General features: G+C 44.6%; 1 protein-coding gene across 1 annotated transcript in view; it reads left to right on the forward strand.

Moving 5' to 3' along the window:
- Positions 1–19616, forward strand: part of HYDIN (HYDIN axonemal central pair apparatus protein) — a 478970-nt gene that overhangs the window by 389004 nt on the left and 70350 nt on the right. Inside the window, exons 44-52 of the mRNA XM_072967685.1 lie at positions 149–317; positions 2839–3018; positions 3491–3664; positions 6055–6225; positions 9239–9456; positions 14688–14825; positions 15489–15672; positions 17388–17529; positions 19369–19528. Coding sequence (XP_072823786.1) covers positions 149–317; positions 2839–3018; positions 3491–3664; positions 6055–6225; positions 9239–9456; positions 14688–14825; positions 15489–15672; positions 17388–17529; positions 19369–19528 — 1536 coding nt within the window. The remainder of the gene's footprint in view (positions 1–148; positions 318–2838; positions 3019–3490; positions 3665–6054; positions 6226–9238; positions 9457–14687; positions 14826–15488; positions 15673–17387; positions 17530–19368; positions 19529–19616) is intronic.

Here is a 19616-nt window from a genome sequence, read left to right on the forward strand (position 1 = left end):
CAGGGCTCTACCCTTTGAGATCCAGAAAATATTTGTACACACCCCAGCCTTGGGCAGGGTTTTGATGAGGTGGATGGCAGACTCACCTGGGACTGTGGGGAGGAAGCTTCCAGAGGGACCAACAGCAGTTCCCATTCTCCCTGAGCAGATCTTGCGAACGCTAAAGGGCTATGACTCCTACAACACCCTGCTGCTGCCTCCTCGCCTTCCCGGGGAGAAGCTGCCCCCAGAGGTGTACGAGTACTTTAAGGAGGTGAAGCGGATAAAAGAGGAGCAGATGAAGATGAAATATCTGGAGAGCCTGGCGCAGGAGAACGGTGAGAACTCAGCAGTTCTGGAGCCCCTGGCGCCAGCCACTGGCCTGGCTTCTTTGAGTTACCTCTGCAGGGAGACCAGCCGCTTACTGAACACCTGCCAGGTGCCAAGCAGGCACTGGGTGCCTTATGTATTTCCTTTCTACCCTTACAAAGTGTTCCTGTTATCCCCATTGTACTTACACAGAGATGGGGACACATTCTGCTCTCGCTAGAATCTGATGAGGAGTTAAGACTTAAAAATAGCTAATATACATAGAGAACACTTGCTAGATACCAAGCCCTATGTTGAGGGCTTTACACGTATAGATGAGAGATGAAGCAATGAGAGGCCAGGTCCTCAGTTTTAAGTGGCAGAATCAGGATTTGAGCCCAGGTCTGTCTGACTCTGGAGTCCACGACAGTAACCAGTCTTCTCCATGGGCTTCATGTGTATGCCAAGGCATTGCAAGTAATCCATCAGGCACGGTAGAAGTTGGTGCCCTACGAGAGGCAGGGGTGGGAGTTCATATGAGGAAGAACCCTCCGTCATCCTTGAGGACAAACCTCAATCCCAAAGCTTGACTGTATTCTTTTAATCTTGCCCTTTCTGGCCCAGCACCCCCAAGTTATCCATTACCCACCCAGGGACTCCCTTGGGTGCACTTGAGCATTAAGGCTCCAGGATCTAACCTGTGGGACCGTGTGGCTTGTCAGGACTCATGCTTCTCCTCCCTGCCTCTCTGTGCCCTCATCCTGGAAATGCACCCTCCCTGTTCTTACTTGCTCTCTCCTTCTGTGTGACAGTTGTCACATGTCCTTTCTTTATACCTGCCTCTCCCTAGGCAAGAAGCCCCCATAAAGGCAGTGATCATGGATCCCCGATGTAAACCCAGGGCATGGACCAGCACCTGATCCATGATAGTGGCCTGATAAATGTGCTGTAAGAGTGAATGAGTGAATGAAGTCCATTTTCTTGCCCTTGTGCCTGTGTTGTTGTATCTCAAGGAGATAGAAGCTAACCAGAGAACACTACTTTTCCCTAAAAGGAGATGAGAGAAGAAGGCTGCCTCTCCACCCATAGTCATTGAGCATATTAGTTCACTAAAATGGCCATCGCAAATACCACAGACTGGGGGACTTAAACAAAGGAAGCTCATTTTCTCATAATTCTGGAGGCTAGAAGTCCAAGATCAAGGTGTTGGTGGGGCTGTTTTCTTCTGAGCCTCACTCCTTGGCTTGTGGATGGCTCTCTTCCCCCTGTGTGTTAACAAGGACTTCCCTCTGTGTGTGCCTACGTCCTAATCTCCTCTTTTAAGAACACCAGTCATATTGGATTATGGATGGATCGGGACACTCATATGACCTCATTTTAACTTAATTGCTTCTTTAAAGGCCCTACTTCAAATAGTCACATTCTAGCATACTGGGGTGGGGAGGTGGGGGTGTGGGGGTAGTTAAGATTTCAACAAATGAATTATAGGAACCAATTAAGCCCATAACATGCACCCATTATGTTCCAAGCACTGAGCTGCAATGCTGGAAGGAAGATCAGTGAAACCAGCCTGTGCCTCTGAGAGCTCACAGTCAGGAAGGGGGTTGGGGGACAGACCTTTACACTCAGGAGTGCCTGGCAGCTGAGGCAGAGAGCCACAAGAGGACTTAGTAAGGGCCCTGTCGCTCTCATCCCTGTCCTACATGCTATGGTTGTGGGCTCAGTTTTCCATCTGGCCCATCAAAAGGTGGTCTAGAGCCAGGACCTGAGGGTCAGTGGGAGCCCAGGGAGGCGCTCACTCTGCTTCTCGGCAGCACATCTCTGAGTATCTGCTCTCTCTACTCTCACTGAGTACCCTGTCCTCCTCTGCTTCCAGACAACAACCGGGGAAGGCGAGCAGCTCCAAGTCATGTCACTGCCATTCCCAGGAGAGCTGCAGCCTCTGCAACTCAAATCTAAAGTTAAACAAAGAGGATGTCTTGGCCCCAGGGTAGAGCGGGGTCACCTTGTACAGTGACAGCCTGACATACTCACTGAAAGTCTGTGGAATAGCGGCAAGGAGGAGGGTGCGGAGCAGATAAAGTAGTAGATGTGCTTAACAATCACATGGAGAAATGTTCATGATAGAGTAAGGAGGAAAGCAGCCTACAAACTGGTATGTACAGCATGATGCCAGTTTTGAAAAATTAAAAATCTGAGAGGTTACAGCTCTCTGACACTGGTATCATAAAATTAAACTGCAATTCCTCTGTTACCACTTCTTTGTCTATCAGTATCCCTTTCTGAAGCTAAATTTGATCATTTTTTGCTCTTTTGAATTTCCTAAATTTTCTGGAGCAAATGTATCATTTTGATTTTTTTTAAATGTTAAAATGTAGAAACACGCTGCAGCAGGCTGACTGCAGTTCTTAGTTCTTTGGGTGAGATAGTCTAGGGTGATGGGAACCAGTTCAGCGATTCTTCTCTTTGTCTCTCTTTCCTTTTCTGCCCCATCTCCTTGGTCCCCCTCCGAACTCTTCCTGTGTGTTTTCATCCTTTACTCTCTGGCAGAAGAGGACGATGGGCCCTCATCAGAACAGGGAACCTCTGCCAGCACGAAGAGGACCTCACTTAGCCAAGGGATCTCTGTCACATCCAACCTGGAAGAGCGGCACATCCCAGTGGTCGAATCCAAGACTTACCCAGATGAAGAGGAAGATGAGGAAAGCCTGGAAAAAATCATGTTTCAAAGTAACCAAGCATTTAACGTTTTGGTACCAGTTCTCTCTAAGCAGACGCAGGAAGGCTGTTCAGTGCCTTTCCATAAAATGCATCCTTCTAGCACTATTATGTGTTAATGCTATGATGTGAATATGATGCCATCATTTATTTAGCCATTTCCCTTACTGTTGCAAATTCAGCTAGTTTCCAGTATTATTTTTCAGAAGGAGAGGTTCCCCAAAATGGAATTAAGAGTCAAAAAGTATCTGTATTTTCAATTCTAGTAACTGTGCACAAAGAATTAGCCAAAAGGGGGCACTCTCATACACTACAGGGGAGTGAGGACTGTGGCAACATCTCCAACAGATTATGTTTGTCATCTTAAAGCAACGAAGTTTTATAAGAAAAAGCCGTCCCCATTTCCATCAGGACCCATGTGAATTCTGGGTGTGTCAACATGCATGCACATGCACACATGCGCACATGTATTTTTAATTTTCAGCTGAAAAGATTCAAAGCCTTGAAAGCCACTCTGCAGAAGAGGTTGGAGAAGTAGAAAACAACCCAGTGAGCAAGGCCATCGCTCGCCACCTGGGCATTGACATTTCTGCAGAAGCCCGCCTGGCCAAGAACCGGAAGGGTATTGCCATCATCGTCCATGGGACGCCCTTATCAGGTATGCGCCACCCTCAGGGCACACACCTTTTGGGTTTATGGTAAAGTTTGGGCATGTAATTTTTGAGGGCATAAAAGGCTCTTTTCTTTTAAATTTATATACCAAAGGATTATCTTCAAGTTGTTAAACTTCCAACTTTAGAGATACGGGGTTAGAGAAAGAGTGAGGATATCTCATTTTTAATTAGTACATCTTCAAATTGTTGGAGCTGGTATTCTTTCAATAATTTAATAACATTAAAGTATTAAAGAAAAACCCAAGGCATTAAGTTACTCAAAAAGAGAAGAGGAAAAATACGTGCAAAAACCTTTGATCTGTCAATATTACTTCTAAAAATTTATCTTAAGAAGATACTTAATCATGTGGACAAAGATGAGCTGCACGATTGTTCACTGCAACATTGTTTACCATACTAAAAATCTACTCATTCGTTATGGAGGGGTCTAGTTAATTAATGCATAGTACGGTCATGTGGTGAATTACATCACCGTTAAAAACAGTGTCTTGTAACAGACTCACAGACATAGAAAACAAACTTATGGTTACCAGCGGGGAAGAGGTGGGAGGGGATAACTTGGGAGTTGGAGATTTGCAGATACTGACTGGTATATATAAAAATAGATAAACAAGTTTATACTGTATAGTACAAGGAACTATATTCAATATCTTGTAATAGCTTATGGTGAAAAAATATGAAAACAAATACATATATATTCATGTATGACTGAAGCATTGTGCTGTACACTAGAAATTGACACAATATTTTAAACTGACTATACTTTAATTTAAAAAAAGATTAAAAAAAAAACAGTGTCTTGTACCTCCACGTTCATAGCAGCATTATTCACATTAGCCAGAAGGCTATGAGTGGATAAACTAAATGTGGTGCAGTGGAATATTATTCACTCACAAAAAATGAAAGGAATTCTCACACATGCTACACCACAGGTGAACCTTGAAGACATTATGCTAAGTAAAATAAGGAAGACATAAAAGAATAATTACTGTATGATTCCATTTATATAAGGTACCTAGAGTAGTCATATTCATAGAGACAGGAAGTAGAATGGTGGTGTCCAGAGGGTAAAGAAAGGAAGGAAGGAGAGGTTATTGTTTAATGGGTACAGAGTTTCCATTTGAGAAGATGTAAAACTGCTGGAGATGGACAGTGATAATAGTTGCACAACACTGTGAGTATACTTAGCAACTTAACTATAAACCTAAGAAAAGTTAACATGGTAAATTTTGAATGTATACTATCACTATAAAAAAAAACAGTGCCATAGAAGTATATAGCATGAACAGAAAAATGTTTATGATATACTGTTTTAAGTAAGGAAAAAATGCCATACTTACAATTTGCAATCTATATTAATTTTCTATTGCTACTATAACAAATAACCACAAATTTAGTGGCTTAAAACAATGCAGACTTACTTTGTTACAGTGCTGGAGTTCAGAAGTCTAAAATAGGTCCACAGGCTGCATTCTTTCTGGAAACTATAGGGGAGAATCCATTTCATTGCCTTTTCTAGTTTCTAGAAACATTACCTGCATTCCTTGGCCCATGGCCCCTTCCTCCATCTTCAAAACTAGCATCGTAACATCTGGTCCTCTTCTCTTTCCTTTCGTCATCACATCACCTGTCTTACTCCAGCCATCCAGTTGCTCTCTTGTAAGGACCTTGTGGTTACGTTGGGCCCACCCAGATAATCCAGGATAATCTTCCACAGCAAGATCCTTAATTTAATCACCCCTACAATATCCCTTTACCGTATAAGGTAACATATTCACAGGTTCCAGGGTTTAGGTTGTGGACATCTTTGGGGCCATTCTACAGCCTACCACATAAACCATTTCTTTTTTATAAGAAATACAAATAAAATAGTTACATATGCATACTTAGCAGCCATATGCCATCTGTAATCTCTCTGGATGAGAAAAGTATGGATTTTTTTTCCTTTTCTTCTGTTATTTCTACACTTTCTTTTTTTTTTATAATGAATAGTTATTTGGGAATGAGAAAAAAATCAGCACAAGTTATTCTTTAAATTGTCTTCTCCTTAGAATTAGAGACAGTAAGAGCTCCAAGATTTTTTTAAATCATCTGATCAAGTCACTTTTTAAACTGAGGAGAAAATCCAGAGAGAATGTGGGTTGCCACAGCACATGGCACATCAGTGGTAGGATTAGGACCAGAATCCACAGTCCTGACTCCTGGCTCAGGTCTTCCCTCTTTTTTCTGCTGCCACCTCTGACCACATGAGAGACTTAGAGGCAGAACACTTGGAAACATCACTTTACAGGAGCCTCTGTTCTAGAAGTTTCTTAGGTCTAAGACACTGAGCAAATGAGAGCCATGAAATTCAACCCCCTGACCTCTTTTGTAGGAAAGTCAGCCACCGCAGTCAGCTTGGCCAAGTACTACAGTGCAGCCTGCTTGAACATCGACTCCATTGTGCTGGAAGCCATCTCCGACAGCAACAACATTGAGGGGATCCGGGCCCGTGAGCTCTGCATCAGGGCCGCCATAGAACAGTCCATGAAGGAAGAGGAGTCTGGTGAGAGCCGTTTCCCCTGAACTTTGGTGCTAAGTAGCCCTTACCGCCCTGTTCATGCCTGTCTTCTCTGTTTCCCCAGTGAGCTTCTCCCCAACAGCTCGGCTGTGGTTGGGTTCCAATAAGCATAATTTGGGGTTGTTTTCATGGGAACTGGCTTTGAAGGAGCAGGAGAATGTTGATAGGTAAACATGAAGATAAGGACATTCCAGGCCAAGAAAGATGGGAAGCTGATAGTAAATTAGAGGTGAGAAGGCAGTTTGAGGCCAATCGTAGTTGACCTGGATGCCAAGATTAGGAATTTGGATTTTATTTTGAAGGAAAAAAGGAGTTGGTCAGTTTTCATCCTATGGGAGAAATGGTCAGAAAGCCACAGTAGGAAACTAGCTCTCGTAATGTCTTATAAAGGAAGCAATAGTGAAGTTGAAGATGAGTGGGGCTGAGCCAGCTGACCTGATAGCCACCTGCGTGGCAGGGAATTGAAGGAAGGGGAGTCATTCAAAGTGGTCACATCAAGATGTCCAGTCACAGAAACCAGGAAGAGAGTTATGTCATTTACCAAGGTAGGGAATAGGGGAGGAAGAGAAAGTTGCTGGAGAGAAACATTAACAGTTTTAAACCCCATAGTAGTGAAGCCTTACCTACCAGAGGTTAGGAATCTTGGCTCCCTCGAGTCCTCTAAGGACCTACAATGTTGCACAATGGGAAAATCTATTGAATATAAAGCAGCGTACCTGCTCAGAGCAGAATCATTTTTATATAAATATTCAGAATAGTATGATATCATTCCTGATAGCATACCATGCCTGCTGAACAGGTGCTGAGGCCTGAGACAGTAGGTTGATAAAACTGGCTTGGGGCTTTCAGGGTGTCCCCTTCCCTCAATACCTCTGCATGGGATGCTTAGGGAAATGGAAGACTCTTTGCTGGGAAGATAAGAGAAATAGCTCTTTAGTGGTATTGTTGCAGAAAAATGTGTTACAGCTCACTTGTGACAGCAACCTGGATCCAGGCGAGAGACCAAGCAGCACTTGGAGAGTTGGAAAACTCAGGTTTATTACGCCAGCAGGCCCAGACAAGTTAACACTTTAAACTCTGGATGCTATCTGTAGGTTTACATAGGCTTTTATAGGCTGCTGGTTTTACACTTTGCAACATCATATGCAAATAGAGTATAACAGAACTTGACCAACCAGGAACAACCTTTGTAGAAATAGACCAATCAGGAGTGAGAGAAATAACCAATCAGGAGTGAGGGGAATGGACCAGTAAGGAGTGAGAGAAATAACCAATCAGGAGTGAGCTCCATGCACATGAAGTACTACAAATGGACCAATCAGAAGTTAGGGAAGTGGACCAATCAGAAGTGAGAGTAATAACCAATCAGGAGTGAAGGAAATAACCAATCAGAAGTGAGCTCAGGGAACCAATAGAACTTTAGGGGCAAGAAGCCGTTTCAGAGGCAAAAAGTGAGATAGAGCCTCTGGGCCAGGGAACCAGATGGTGCCCACACAAGAGTAGTGGCCCTGCTTGGGGTTCCTGCTGGTCTTTTTATGGGTTTCTCGCCTCAGTATAAGGGAGAAAAATAATTTTCTCTCTCCTCTTCTGAGTTCTTGGCTGAGACCCTTGTAATAAAAGACAGATTAACAAGAGAAAAACAAGTTTATTGACATGTTTACTTCACATATACAGGAGAGATACTCAGGGAAAAAAATGGATGGCTTTAGAATTCAGAATTAAATACCATCGTAATAGGGAAAAGGGAGGAGGGTGTAGTCTTCTTAGGGGAGGGTAATGGTTTTTAGGAAAGATGGAGGGACCCTTAAGAAAATGGATGAGGAGGTATGATTGTGATAAAGTTTGTCTGAGTGTGGTGTTGGCTTCTAGTCTTTCCTGTGATAAGAGTCAGTCTCCCTGGTTAATGGAACTCCCAAGGAAGGGATTTGTCACAATTGAGGTGCTTTTGAAGGCTCTATCTTGAGCCAGATAAGGAGGGTTCAGAGAACGCTGTTCCCTGCATTTGCTGTTTTTCAAGTGCCTGCAGCTCAAAATAATCAATGTGCCAGAGCAGCAGTTTGAGGTGGCGTATCTTGAACTCCTATAGTCATATTTTGGGGTGGCATATTCTGTTACCCTTTAGGGGGAACCCCAAGCTGCATCATAATTCTGTTTCTCTGTTCTCTTAGATTTTGTGTTTCCTTTTCTTTCAAATAAACTACATTTCACAGAGGTCTTTGGAGCTATGTTAATGTCCTTTGACCAATCGTGAATTTGGGATCCCTGAGAAAGTAATGTCAAGCTGAAGGCATAATTCAGGGAGACAGGACTCGCCATTGTCACTGGGGGGCTTGGAGGGGCAGGAGCTTATCACAAAGGCCAAAGGCACTCTAGCAAGAGTTTTTTGGGACAGCTCTCATGGAAATCCTTTAAAATAATTACATCAATTTGCTGATTCTGAAAGGGAACTTCTAAGTGGGTGGGAGTGCTTAGGGGTGGTGATCTGATTGGAATAGAGGGCACGGATGAAACTAAGAAATTAATCTTGAAGCCATGTCTGCCAGCAGGCACACTGTTACTACTTGGCCTGTCTGTACCTCTGAGCGGCTCTGCTATGGCAGCAGAGAATGCCTGACCAACTGGTATCACTGCTGCCTAGAAACACAAAAGTTCAGGTGTTAGGTTTCCAGCGCAGGCAGGGCTGTAGTACACCAGTGGCTTCAGAAATGATTGCCCTCGGGGCTGGAGGAGAAAGTGAGGCAGACTAATGTGGGATCCACTGGGAAGATGGGCAGTGAAGAGCCCGGGACTCCAGGCCAGGCTCTGCACTCACCCATGGTCATTATCATCCATCCTCAGTGGGCGGAGCCCCTTCCCCCAGCCCTGCTCAGCCAGCTGTAGATGGAGACAGCTTTGTATTCCTCAAAAGAATCACACTAGGTTTCAGCGTGCCATCTTCACCTTTACTTCCTCATCGTCCTGAGGTGACTTTTAATATAGACCCACTCTTTCCGTGTAGCCCAGGAGACTGCTGCTTTGAGCCAAAATGCCATGGGCCAAATCCGACTGAGCAGTGAGACCCTGGGCAAGTTAACTTCGGAATCCACTCTGGTAACTCCTGAAATTAAACCTGCCAAGACAGTACGTGGGAGCGTGCTGATCACCAAAAGCAAGACAGAGAGCCACGGCTCTGGGTCTCAGAAGCAGCATCACCAGCACTCATCTGAAACACCACAGGTACAAATCAGGGCTCCCCAGAAGGAGGGTTAGGTTCCTTCCCCTTCTTCCTCCTTTTTCTCCTCCTCCTCCTTCTCCTTCCTGGCATCCTGCAACCAAGTCAGCACAACTTCTTTCCATGAATGTAAGTTGTAGGAGGGCTGCAGTGGAGTCTTGGAATGTCATAAAGAATTCAGAGTTTGAGCCTCATGCTGAGGGACTTCAGGAACAATCTCGGCAGAATAGCAGGTGCTGAGCCTGACAGTAGGTGGCACTGTGAGAGACAGGTGGGTGATGAGTTGTCAGTGGGAAAGCAGAGTGAAATGAGTGTGGCTTCTAAGATAACAGAAAGAAAGGGGAAAAAAGATCAGGTAGTCATTAGAGGAGCAAATCCAAGATCAAGAGAGTTCTTTCTCTGAAAGGACATGGAGGCACAAACAGGTCTATAAAGACAGAAACTCCTGGAGAAGTACAAGGTGAGAGAGAGAATGAGATTCCAGGAGGAAACAGGGAGGACAGGATTAAGCACAGTTGCAGGAAATGGGAGCTATCTTCCTCTAGAGTCAAAAAGGTAAAAACAGATACAGCTACATGTAGGGGAAGCAGAGTGGAGAACAGAGTTTGGAGAAGGTTTTGCTGAATGGCTCTAAGATGTATGCAGGATGTCTGGTCTTTGCAGGCAGTGTTGAGGAAGTTGGGTTACAGAGCTTGCTTGAGGAGAGTCGCCAAGCACTGATGTGTCCACTGTGAGGAATAGAGCCAGAAACTGATGATGGATAAAAGAAAAGATGGCTGAGAATGCCAATGGCCTGGCCAAGATGTGAAGCCATAACTTCACAGTTGTAAGATTTCTCTAATCTCTATTCTGCCCCTGGAAGCCCTTATTCAGAGGCAGAGAGAGACATTGTCATCATTGCAGGGGTCGGGGTGTACTCAGAACAAGGAGCAAGGGAGTTGAGAGTAGCATCAGTATGGGAAGTCCAGCCTAGGTGGAGAAGGAATTAAAAGAAGGACAATAGAATGAAGAGAAACAGGAAGAGTGAAAGGGTCTATTAGTCTTGTTTCAGTCTGTGTGCCGTAGGGAGGATAGGAGAGATGGACATTTCAGAGAAGTTTGCTGAGGTAAATGGAGCAGAGGTGAAGGTCCTTGTCAGAGAGGAGGCTTGCATGAGTTGGATGCAGCAGGTGAATGGAGGGTTGGTGGGGCAAGTGGATGTTAGAGCATTGGATAGGGTAGGTGGATGCAGTGGAGGTCAAGGTCTTTGTGTAAAAGGAAGTATGATGGTTATATGGGGCATCCATGAGGTGGAATTGTGCCAGATTTTTTCACACGATCTTCACTTCAGTTGCATGTTCTTCTAACATCTTGAAAACTGAAACCATTCGCTCAATTTCTTTTGCAATAATCATCCTTTTAATCTTCTTATCCAAGATTTAATATGATGTTCTTTACATAGATGTTTATGGAGGAAATGAAAGCCATATAGTTTTATTAAATACAGTGTCTTGAGAAATGATTTTCTTTGGTTTGTTTCTGCCCATCTGGACAGTAAAGTCAGGGTTTTTAGAATATATCAGAGGCAACAGAAATTCCCAATTCTGACTCCAATCCCCCTTCACTAAATAGGGAACTTAAAAACCTGCTCAAGATCATAGTAGAAATCAGAGCTCACAGATGCTACTCACCCCCATATGTGGCTTCCTGCATTGCTCCAGAGTGACAGGAGTCAAATGGTTGGACAACTGCCACCTCGTTTTACCTGTTACCTTGCTTTACCCAAAATGGCTGTTTGGTTTTCATGAAGCTCTCCTAAAGCATGAACTCTCTAATGACCAAAAATTTAGTCATGTTGCAAATGGGAAGAAATGTGTAATATGTCATGTAATGAAGATATTACCTGTAACATAAGGGCATTTATTTGTAAATCACCTTGTTCCAGGAAAGCACCAGTAAGAAGTCCTGATCTTTTGAATGATATTTAATCCAACACCCTGGCTTCTCAGTTCCATGGCCTCCTTGGCTACTCACTACCATGGTCATATTCTAGACCTCATTAATCATTTCCCATAAACTGCAAGATCTCTAAATCACACATCCTACTTTCTGACAACCATCTTCTAACTTTCCAGATGACTTATTCTGGTAAGTAATTGGTCCCACTGAAACCTCCAATCCACATCTTCACTGTGTACCAAACCCCTTCATTTCCTTTCATACTCAGTTTGGATTCTTCCATCCCCACTTGCTCCCTGGCCCCTTCCCCTTCATTGCACTCTCCAAGCAAAACTTCAGCCCTGGTGAACCCAATTCTCCACTTCCCCCATGTAGGGCAGCTGAACATAGCTGGAGAAAATCCCCATCCCTCCTGAATGGTCTTAATTTAAATTTAAGACCACAAATTTCAAGTGGCCTTGTTGGTCTGCCCTAGTAAATTTGCCATCTATCTCTTTAAGACATTTATTGCTCTCATCACTCTCCAAGCCTCTAAGACACCTTCCTCTTCCTCATTCTCAGCTGATGGTCTCTCTTCTGACTTCATGGAGGGTGCAGCAACAACCAGAAGACAACCACCTCTCTACCACCAAATCTACTAGCCAGACTTCTTTCTAACCCAGTGCTGTGCCTTCCCTGCTGAGTACTTGCCCCACTTTCATCCAAAGCTGATCCCTGTGCAAGTACACTGGACCCCACCCCTTCTCTCTTATTCACAGGCTAAATTCCTGCAGTCTTCTCCATTCTCTCATTTGTTTTTCCCCGTCTGTTTGCTGAGTCCTTCCTATCATCATCTATGCATGCTGTGTTACCTCCCATCTATGAAAATACTTTCCCATGACCCCAGGTTCCCCCTACAGGTATCATCGCTCAGCTCCTCTCCACAGCTATTCCTCCAAAGAACTCCTCGTCCTCACCATCCTCTCTTCTACCTATTCCAATGTGCCTTTGTTCTCACCACTCCACTGGCTACTCTTCTCAAGATCATTAACATTCATCTTGCCCAATCCAGTGGCCAATTTTCTGTCACCCCCCTCAAGGGACCTCTTTGGCAGCTGATGACCCCTTCCTCCTGGAAGCACTGTCTTCCCTGGGCTTTCAGAACTCCATACTCTTCTACTTGTCCATCTAACTCATTAGTGACTCCCTCCACTCCTGCAGCTTCTCCATCTCCTCCAGATTCCTAGTTTTTCTGAGTAGATGACCTTTTCTTTATAGACGATCTCATCCAGTTCATTACTTAAATACTTAAATATTTTCAGCATACCTAGGACTCTTAAATTTCTATCTCCAGCCCTAATTTCTCCCCAAGCTCAGGTTCATATATCCAAACTCACATTAAATATCTCTGTTGAATGGCTTAGAGACGTCTCAAAATTTATATGTCCAAAATATGATACTTGCTTCCCCCTCCAAAAAAAGAAAAACAAAACAAATTAAGTCAATAAAATTGTTCTTCTCTTAGTCTTTCCTGTCTTTATAACTTCACCATTTTCCAACTTGCTCAGTCATTCTTTTTTTTTAATTTTTTTTTATTGAGGTATAGTCAGTTTACAATGTTGTGTCATTTTCTGGTGTACAGCATAATGCTTCAGTCATACATGAATATACATATATTCACTTTTATATTCTTTTTCACTATAAACTACTACAAGATATTGAATATATTTCCCTGTGCTATACAGTATAAACTTGTTTATCCATTTTATGTATACCAGTCAATATCTGCAAATCTTGAACTCTCAGTTTATCCCTTTCCACCTCTCCCCTCTGGCAACCACAAGTCTGTATTCTATGTCTGTGAGTCTGTTTCTGTTTTATATATAAGTCCATTTGTCTTTTTTTTTTTAGGTTTTAGATTTTAGATTTTTTTTAGATTATATGAGTGATATCATATGGTGATTTTCTTTCTCTTTCTGCCTTATTTCACTTAGAATGACATTCTCCAGGGCCATCCAAGTTGCTGCAAATGTCATTATTTTATTATTTTTATGGCTGAGTAGTATTCCATTGTATAAATGTACAACAGCTTCTTTATCCAATCATGTGTCAATGGACATTTAGGTTGTTTCCATGTCTTGGCTGTTGTAAATAGTGCTGCTATGAACATTGGGGTGCGGGTGTCTTTTTGAAGTAGGGTTCATTCTGGATATATGCTCAGGAGTGGGATTGCTGGGTCATATGGTAAGTCTGTTTTTAGTCTTCTGAGGAATCTCCATACTGTTTTTCACAATGGCTGCATCAAACTGCATTCCCACCAAAAGTGAAGGAGGGTTCCCTTTTCTCCACACCCTCTTCAAGGAGTCATTCTTGATGCCTCTCTTTCTTTCACATCCCATCCCAAATCCTATTGGCTCTACTTCCAAAATATATCCTGCATCAGCCACTTTTCCCCACTTCCACCATGTCTGTCCTCATCCCTGCCACTATTATCTGCCTTGATCAGAGAGAAGTATAAGTAACTAACCTTCCTACTTCCATTCTCATCACCTCCGCAGCAAGTAGAGCAGTCTTTTAAAAATAAAAAGCAGATCATTTGTCTGCCTAAAACATGCCAACAACTTCCCATGATACTTGGAATAAAATTCAGATTGCTTACCAGCCTACAAGCTCTGCATATTGTGGCCCAGCTATGTCTTTGACTTTCAGCTTGAACATCTTCCCCATTGTTCACTCCTCTGCAGTTGCACTGGGCTCTTGGGTGCTTTCCACATACCCACAAGTGCACTTGCGATGACAGAGCCTGCTGTTCCCTCTCAGAAAGATTCTTCTCTAAGGATCTCGTGTCTTGTAGCCACTGTCCAACTCTGTCATTGCTCATTACTTCCTTACCAGATTATTTTCTCCCTCGGACTCATCATTATCTGAAATTATGTTATTGATTTGTATATTCTTGTGCTCCTTTTCTGTCTCCCCATTTGAATGCAAGGGCCATGTGGGCAGCAATATCACCAGCCTTGTTTGTGGTTGTATCCCTGGTACTGGAGGTGCTCAATAAATATTTGTAGACTGAATTAACACATGTTTGTTGTTCAGTATGCATACAAAGCACTTTCCACAGTGTTCCTTCTAGAGCATACAGTCATTGCTTAAGTGAGATAGGAATCTTCCATTTTATAATGCAATCCCCATTTTACAGATGAGGAAATGAGACCCAGGGAGATTAGATGATTCTCCTAAGGTCACATGGCTTGTAATTGTAGGAGTTGTTGGAACACCAAGCTGGATTCTAACTCCTGACTCTTCTCCCTCTTGATAGATTTCCTCCAGCCCTCTCCTCTCGGGGCCCACACAGCGCCGGCTCAGTGTCAGCGGCAGCATTGGAGGTGATACCGGGTTGGTGAGCTGCGTGCTCCCTGAGGAACTATTCACTCAGATCCTGGCCAAGCGCATACAGGTGCGTCCACCCACCTGCACAGAGCTGTAGGGCTCACAGGCCACGTTCATGCTGTGTGCTGAGATTCTGAGCCATCGCCCACCCAGAGCAGCTCAGACCCAGGGCCCTTAGAGAGAAGAGATGGGTTTCCTCATCCACAACAGTCATTTACTTGTCCTTTTGATGGCAGTTGTCAGTCCCTGACCCTGGCTCAGTCTGCTGCCTGAAGCCACTCACCTTGAAGGACCAGTGAGCAGAAGGTAACACATTAAACACACAAACACAGAGGCATGGCACAGCCCTACAGTGGTGTGTTAAAAATTATAACATGGAGCCATGAAAAGTTAGAAATTTAGAGTGATGTTAATTGCTATAAAAACATGTTTTTGATACACTTAACATGTAGTTTTTTTAAATTTCTACAGAGACAGAAAAAATCCTTTACAAATATGTATCATAAAGATCTTTCATGACTGCAAAAATGTTTTTATTTTTCTCTTTTACTTAATAACAGCACCTTGAATTTAGCAGGCAGAAGGACAGCTGAATGTTTCATCTGGGCCCAGTAGGTCTACAGAACCAACTGCGCAGCAGCAAAAGCACCAACAAGAGAGCCAGCAACTTTCTCCGTAGAGAACACATGATCTTGTGGCCACTTTAACCATCTTCACTCTCTGGTTTCAGCTGAGTGACTGCTACCGAGGAGTGGTGTTTGACAGTCTCGATACGCTCTTTGCTCGGAACGCGGCTACCACTCTCCTCTGCCTGCTGAAGGCCATCGGCAACCGGGAGCACATTTACGTGCTCAACATGGCCCAGGACTTCACAGCCATGAAGGCCCAGGAGAAAGCCAAAAAGGAGCAAGAAGGCAAGGCCCCTACCCTCCGGGGCTGTCCTTCCCAAGCCCCCATAGGTCTTTCCTTTAAACAGAGCTTTAGGCTTTTTTAAATGCTTCTCTGCCATGATAACCCATTGGGCTTACATGAAACTATTACATTTACCGTCTCATTGGTGCCCCACTTCTGCCGTGGAAGGTGGCTGGGAGTTCTTATTTCTACTTTGCATGTGTGGAAACTGAGACACAAGTAGCCTGTTGAGAGATTAATAGAAGGAAGGATGGACCCAGCTCTTGTGACAGCAGGCACCTTCGTCTTTCCCTGACATCACACTGCATCCCTTCATCTTCTCTGTAATTACAGCCTCCTGAGGGGACCATATCACAAGTCCCATCCAGACTCAGATGACTGATTAGCTTGTTGGTTTTGTTGAAGCCTACTGGGAATTTCCTGTAAGGCTAGAGGTGCTGATAACTTTATGAAACAATTTCTACCTTTTAGCCTCCTGTCTACTAGGCACTGCAGCAGACATTGTGTACACTTTAAATGTCTTTTTTTTCTTTTTCTTTTTATTGAAGTATAGTCTGTTTACAATGTTGTGAATTTTAAATGTCTTTAAACGACACTTTGGGTCATTTAATCTTCACAATAACCCTATGAAGGTTATTGTCCCCACTTTACAGATGAGGAAAATGAGGCTTGGAGATATCAAAACTCTTGTAGACTTATATAGCAGATTAGTAAGGTCTTTGTAGCTCTGAACCTTTTGCTTTTTATGTCATTACACTAGTGGTCTGGAAAAAAATTTCAGTGATTGAAAAATACATATCACACACACACACACACACACACAAAGCAGTGTTAGCTTAAGTTCTCAGTTTAGTCAGAAGCAGACCTAGCAAATCTGGGCCCCCAAGGGAGGAGATGGCATTGTCCCTGGAAGGCAGAGTCCTGCTCTGGCCTGGACCTGGGATCTGTAGGGTGTGGAAGATGATTCCCCGTGGTCTGCAAATGGTTGTGTCACCTCCAGCACTTGGGTGGCATGTGTCCATAATGGGTAAAATCAATGGGTGGTAGATTACTTTCCTGTTGCCACTGTAGCAAATCCCCTCAAACTTGGCGGCTTAACAGATTTATTATCTTACAGTTCTGGAGGTCAGAAGTCCTAAAACTGAGGTGTTAGCAGAGCTACGTTCCTTTGGAGGGGAGAATCCTTTTCCTTGCCTTTTCCAGCTTCCAGAGGCTTCCTGCATTCCTCGGCCCATGGCCCCCACCTCGCAGCCCTCTGACCTCTGCTTCCATTGTTACATCTTCTCTCACCCTGCTTCACTGTCACATCGCCTGCTTTGACACTGACCCTCCTGCCTCCCTCATATGGGTCTCTGTGATTCTACTGGGCCCATTCAGATAATCCAGGATAATCCCCCCAACTCAAGGTCCTTAATGTAATCAAACCTCCAAAGTCCTTTCTGCCACATAAGGTAATGTATTCACAGGTTCTGGGGGTTAGGACCTGGGCATCTCTGGGGCCGCTATTCAGCCCAACACAGATGGAAACCAGTTTTGGAGCTGAATGAATGAAAGAAATCCCACCAAACAGTAGCAATGCCGGCTGTGGTTTCAGCCACCTCTCACAGTCACAGACCCTCCGCAGCCTGTTTTGGCTAACAGCTTAACTGCTGGCGGACCCTGCAGCCAAAGCTGGTGAGTGACTTTTGCCTGCCTTCCTGTCTACTCCTCCACCCAGAGCACAAACGCAAGGAAGCACTTGAGAGAGAAAAAGAACGTCTTCAAAACATGGATGAGGAAGAATATGATGCCTTGACAGAGGAGGAGAAAATCATATTCAATCAAGAAGTTCAGCAGGCCCTCCAGGAGAGGAAGAGGAGGTCAGAATCAAGGGCTGGCCAGACTGGAAGCAGTTCCACTAGGAGCAACTTCCATCAGACATGTGGCCCGACCCAGAGACTGGGGACATCCCCCTGGGGGCAGAAATGGCCATCGGGACCCAGAAGGATGACTTTGCTGAGAGAGGAAACACATATTTTGCACATCCAGGGTGCTGGATGCTGTAGCCTTTCTGGGTCGCCATTCTCCTCTCCTTCTTCTTTCTAGGGGCACCTGGGACTGGGAGGAAGGTTATGTAATATAATAGGGGAGGGGCTTCTGGCCCCTGTGCTGTCCTGGGGCTCCTGCTGGCTCACTGGCTCCCCCTGACAACTGTCCCCTAGGTGTGGCTCATTAACCCCTGTGCTCAGGTGTCCACAGCTGGTGACCCAGGGCCACTCTCATAACATGGGCAGAGTGATTTCCCCCCAGAACTCAGCCATTTCTCCTCCTTCCCTGGCTGCCATCTTGGCCTTTGGTGGTGCTGTGCATCCCCTGAGGTCTGACTACCTCTCTCACTTGATCCTCAGCCTAGGAAGTTCACCAGAGACCCAGGCTCCCAAGCCAGTGCTTCCAACCACTTCTCTGCCTAACCCTGGGGACCACATGGAAATGAATGGATCCCCTCCACATCACCTAGGAGACTTGGGCCACTATCTCAGGCTATCTCAGGCACAAGTGGGCAGTGGAACATATGTCCTTTCTGCCCTCAGGTCTTCCAAAATGGCAATGGAGGGAGGTTCTATTGCCTACCCTCCCTGGGATTCCAAACATAGGAAGGGGGCAGAGCCAAGATACTTGCGTACAACTTAATCCTTCTTCTCTCCTCTCCCTCCACCTCCAGACTCCTTCCACTGACCCCAAAAGCTCTTTTATGTCCTCTACAGTATACAGTATGCAGTATACCTTCTCCTGCATGGTCCACTGTAAACATGCCCAATTCTCCAGAGGTATGAAAACCCCAGCTCTGGGATTCCAAAGGAATCACTTTTCTTTCTCATCCAGGACATTACTTTCGGGCATTCATCTCATGGTGGACTTAGAAAATGCAAATCTGATCCTCAAAACTCAGTAGTGACTTGTTTGTATCACACACACACACACACACACAGAGAAAGCGAGGTCATGATGAATTGGCTTCAGCGGGCAGAGCCACAGCAAACCAGGAACAACCAGGGGTCCCCGGAGGTCACAATAGATGGGTTTTGTATCTTCAGAAATGCTGTCTCCTCCACTCTTGTTTATACTTGGTGCCCTCTCTGCCATTAGCAGCAGAGAATCCATGGCTAAATCCACAGCAGGAAAGAAAAGAAAGAGAGGAGGAGAGGAATGTGGCTTTCAGCTCCAGCACCATGGTCCCAAGCTCTTCCTGAAGGGCTGCTATTAACAACACCACTTCTGGTCTGAATCTCAAACGTGACAATGTAGGAAGCCAGGCCTCATCTGCCCTGGTAACATAACAGTCTTTGAAAGATGCTTTTTTAAAGTGCTAACATTAAGCTTATTTCCAGCCCTTCTCTCACTCTCCTATGAAAGGAGATTGGAATAGAAACATACATTAGTTGAGTATTCCTCTTAGTTGAGCTTCAGTTAATTGGTTTTGCTGAAGGATGTTCAGAGATAGATGTGAGCCATCCTTTCCTCCTTTCCTTCTTTCTTTCTCGTCCCTCCTTCCCACCCTTCTTCCTTCCTTCCTACTTACCCAGCTTTCTCTGGTTCTTTCTTTCTTTTTATACCCAAGAAAGCTCTGCCCCACATCCCCCGACTAGGCAATCCTAGGCAGGTGGGCACTCGGGCAGGAGGGGCTCTGAACTCAGTTTTGTCTGCCTGGTCTGATGCAGGGAGCTGGAGAGACTGGCAAGGGAGATGCATGAAAAGAAACTACAACAGGAGCTTGAGCGGCAAAAGGAAGATGAGCTAAAACGGAAGATCAAAAAGCCAAAGCAGGGACTATTAAAGGAGGAGCCGCCCATGAGGAAACCTCAGATACCGAGCCGACAGGTAGCAGCCCTCATTCTCTCCTTAGCAAAAGTCAGGCCCAGATCTGTCCAGCACTGTAGCCAGCCAGTCAGGCTGGCATGCTTCCCCT

Source organism: Vicugna pacos, chromosome 9, assembly GCF_048564905.1.
Source record: "Vicugna pacos chromosome 9, VicPac4, whole genome shotgun sequence".
NCBI lineage: Eukaryota > Metazoa > Chordata > Mammalia > Artiodactyla > Camelidae > Vicugna > Vicugna pacos.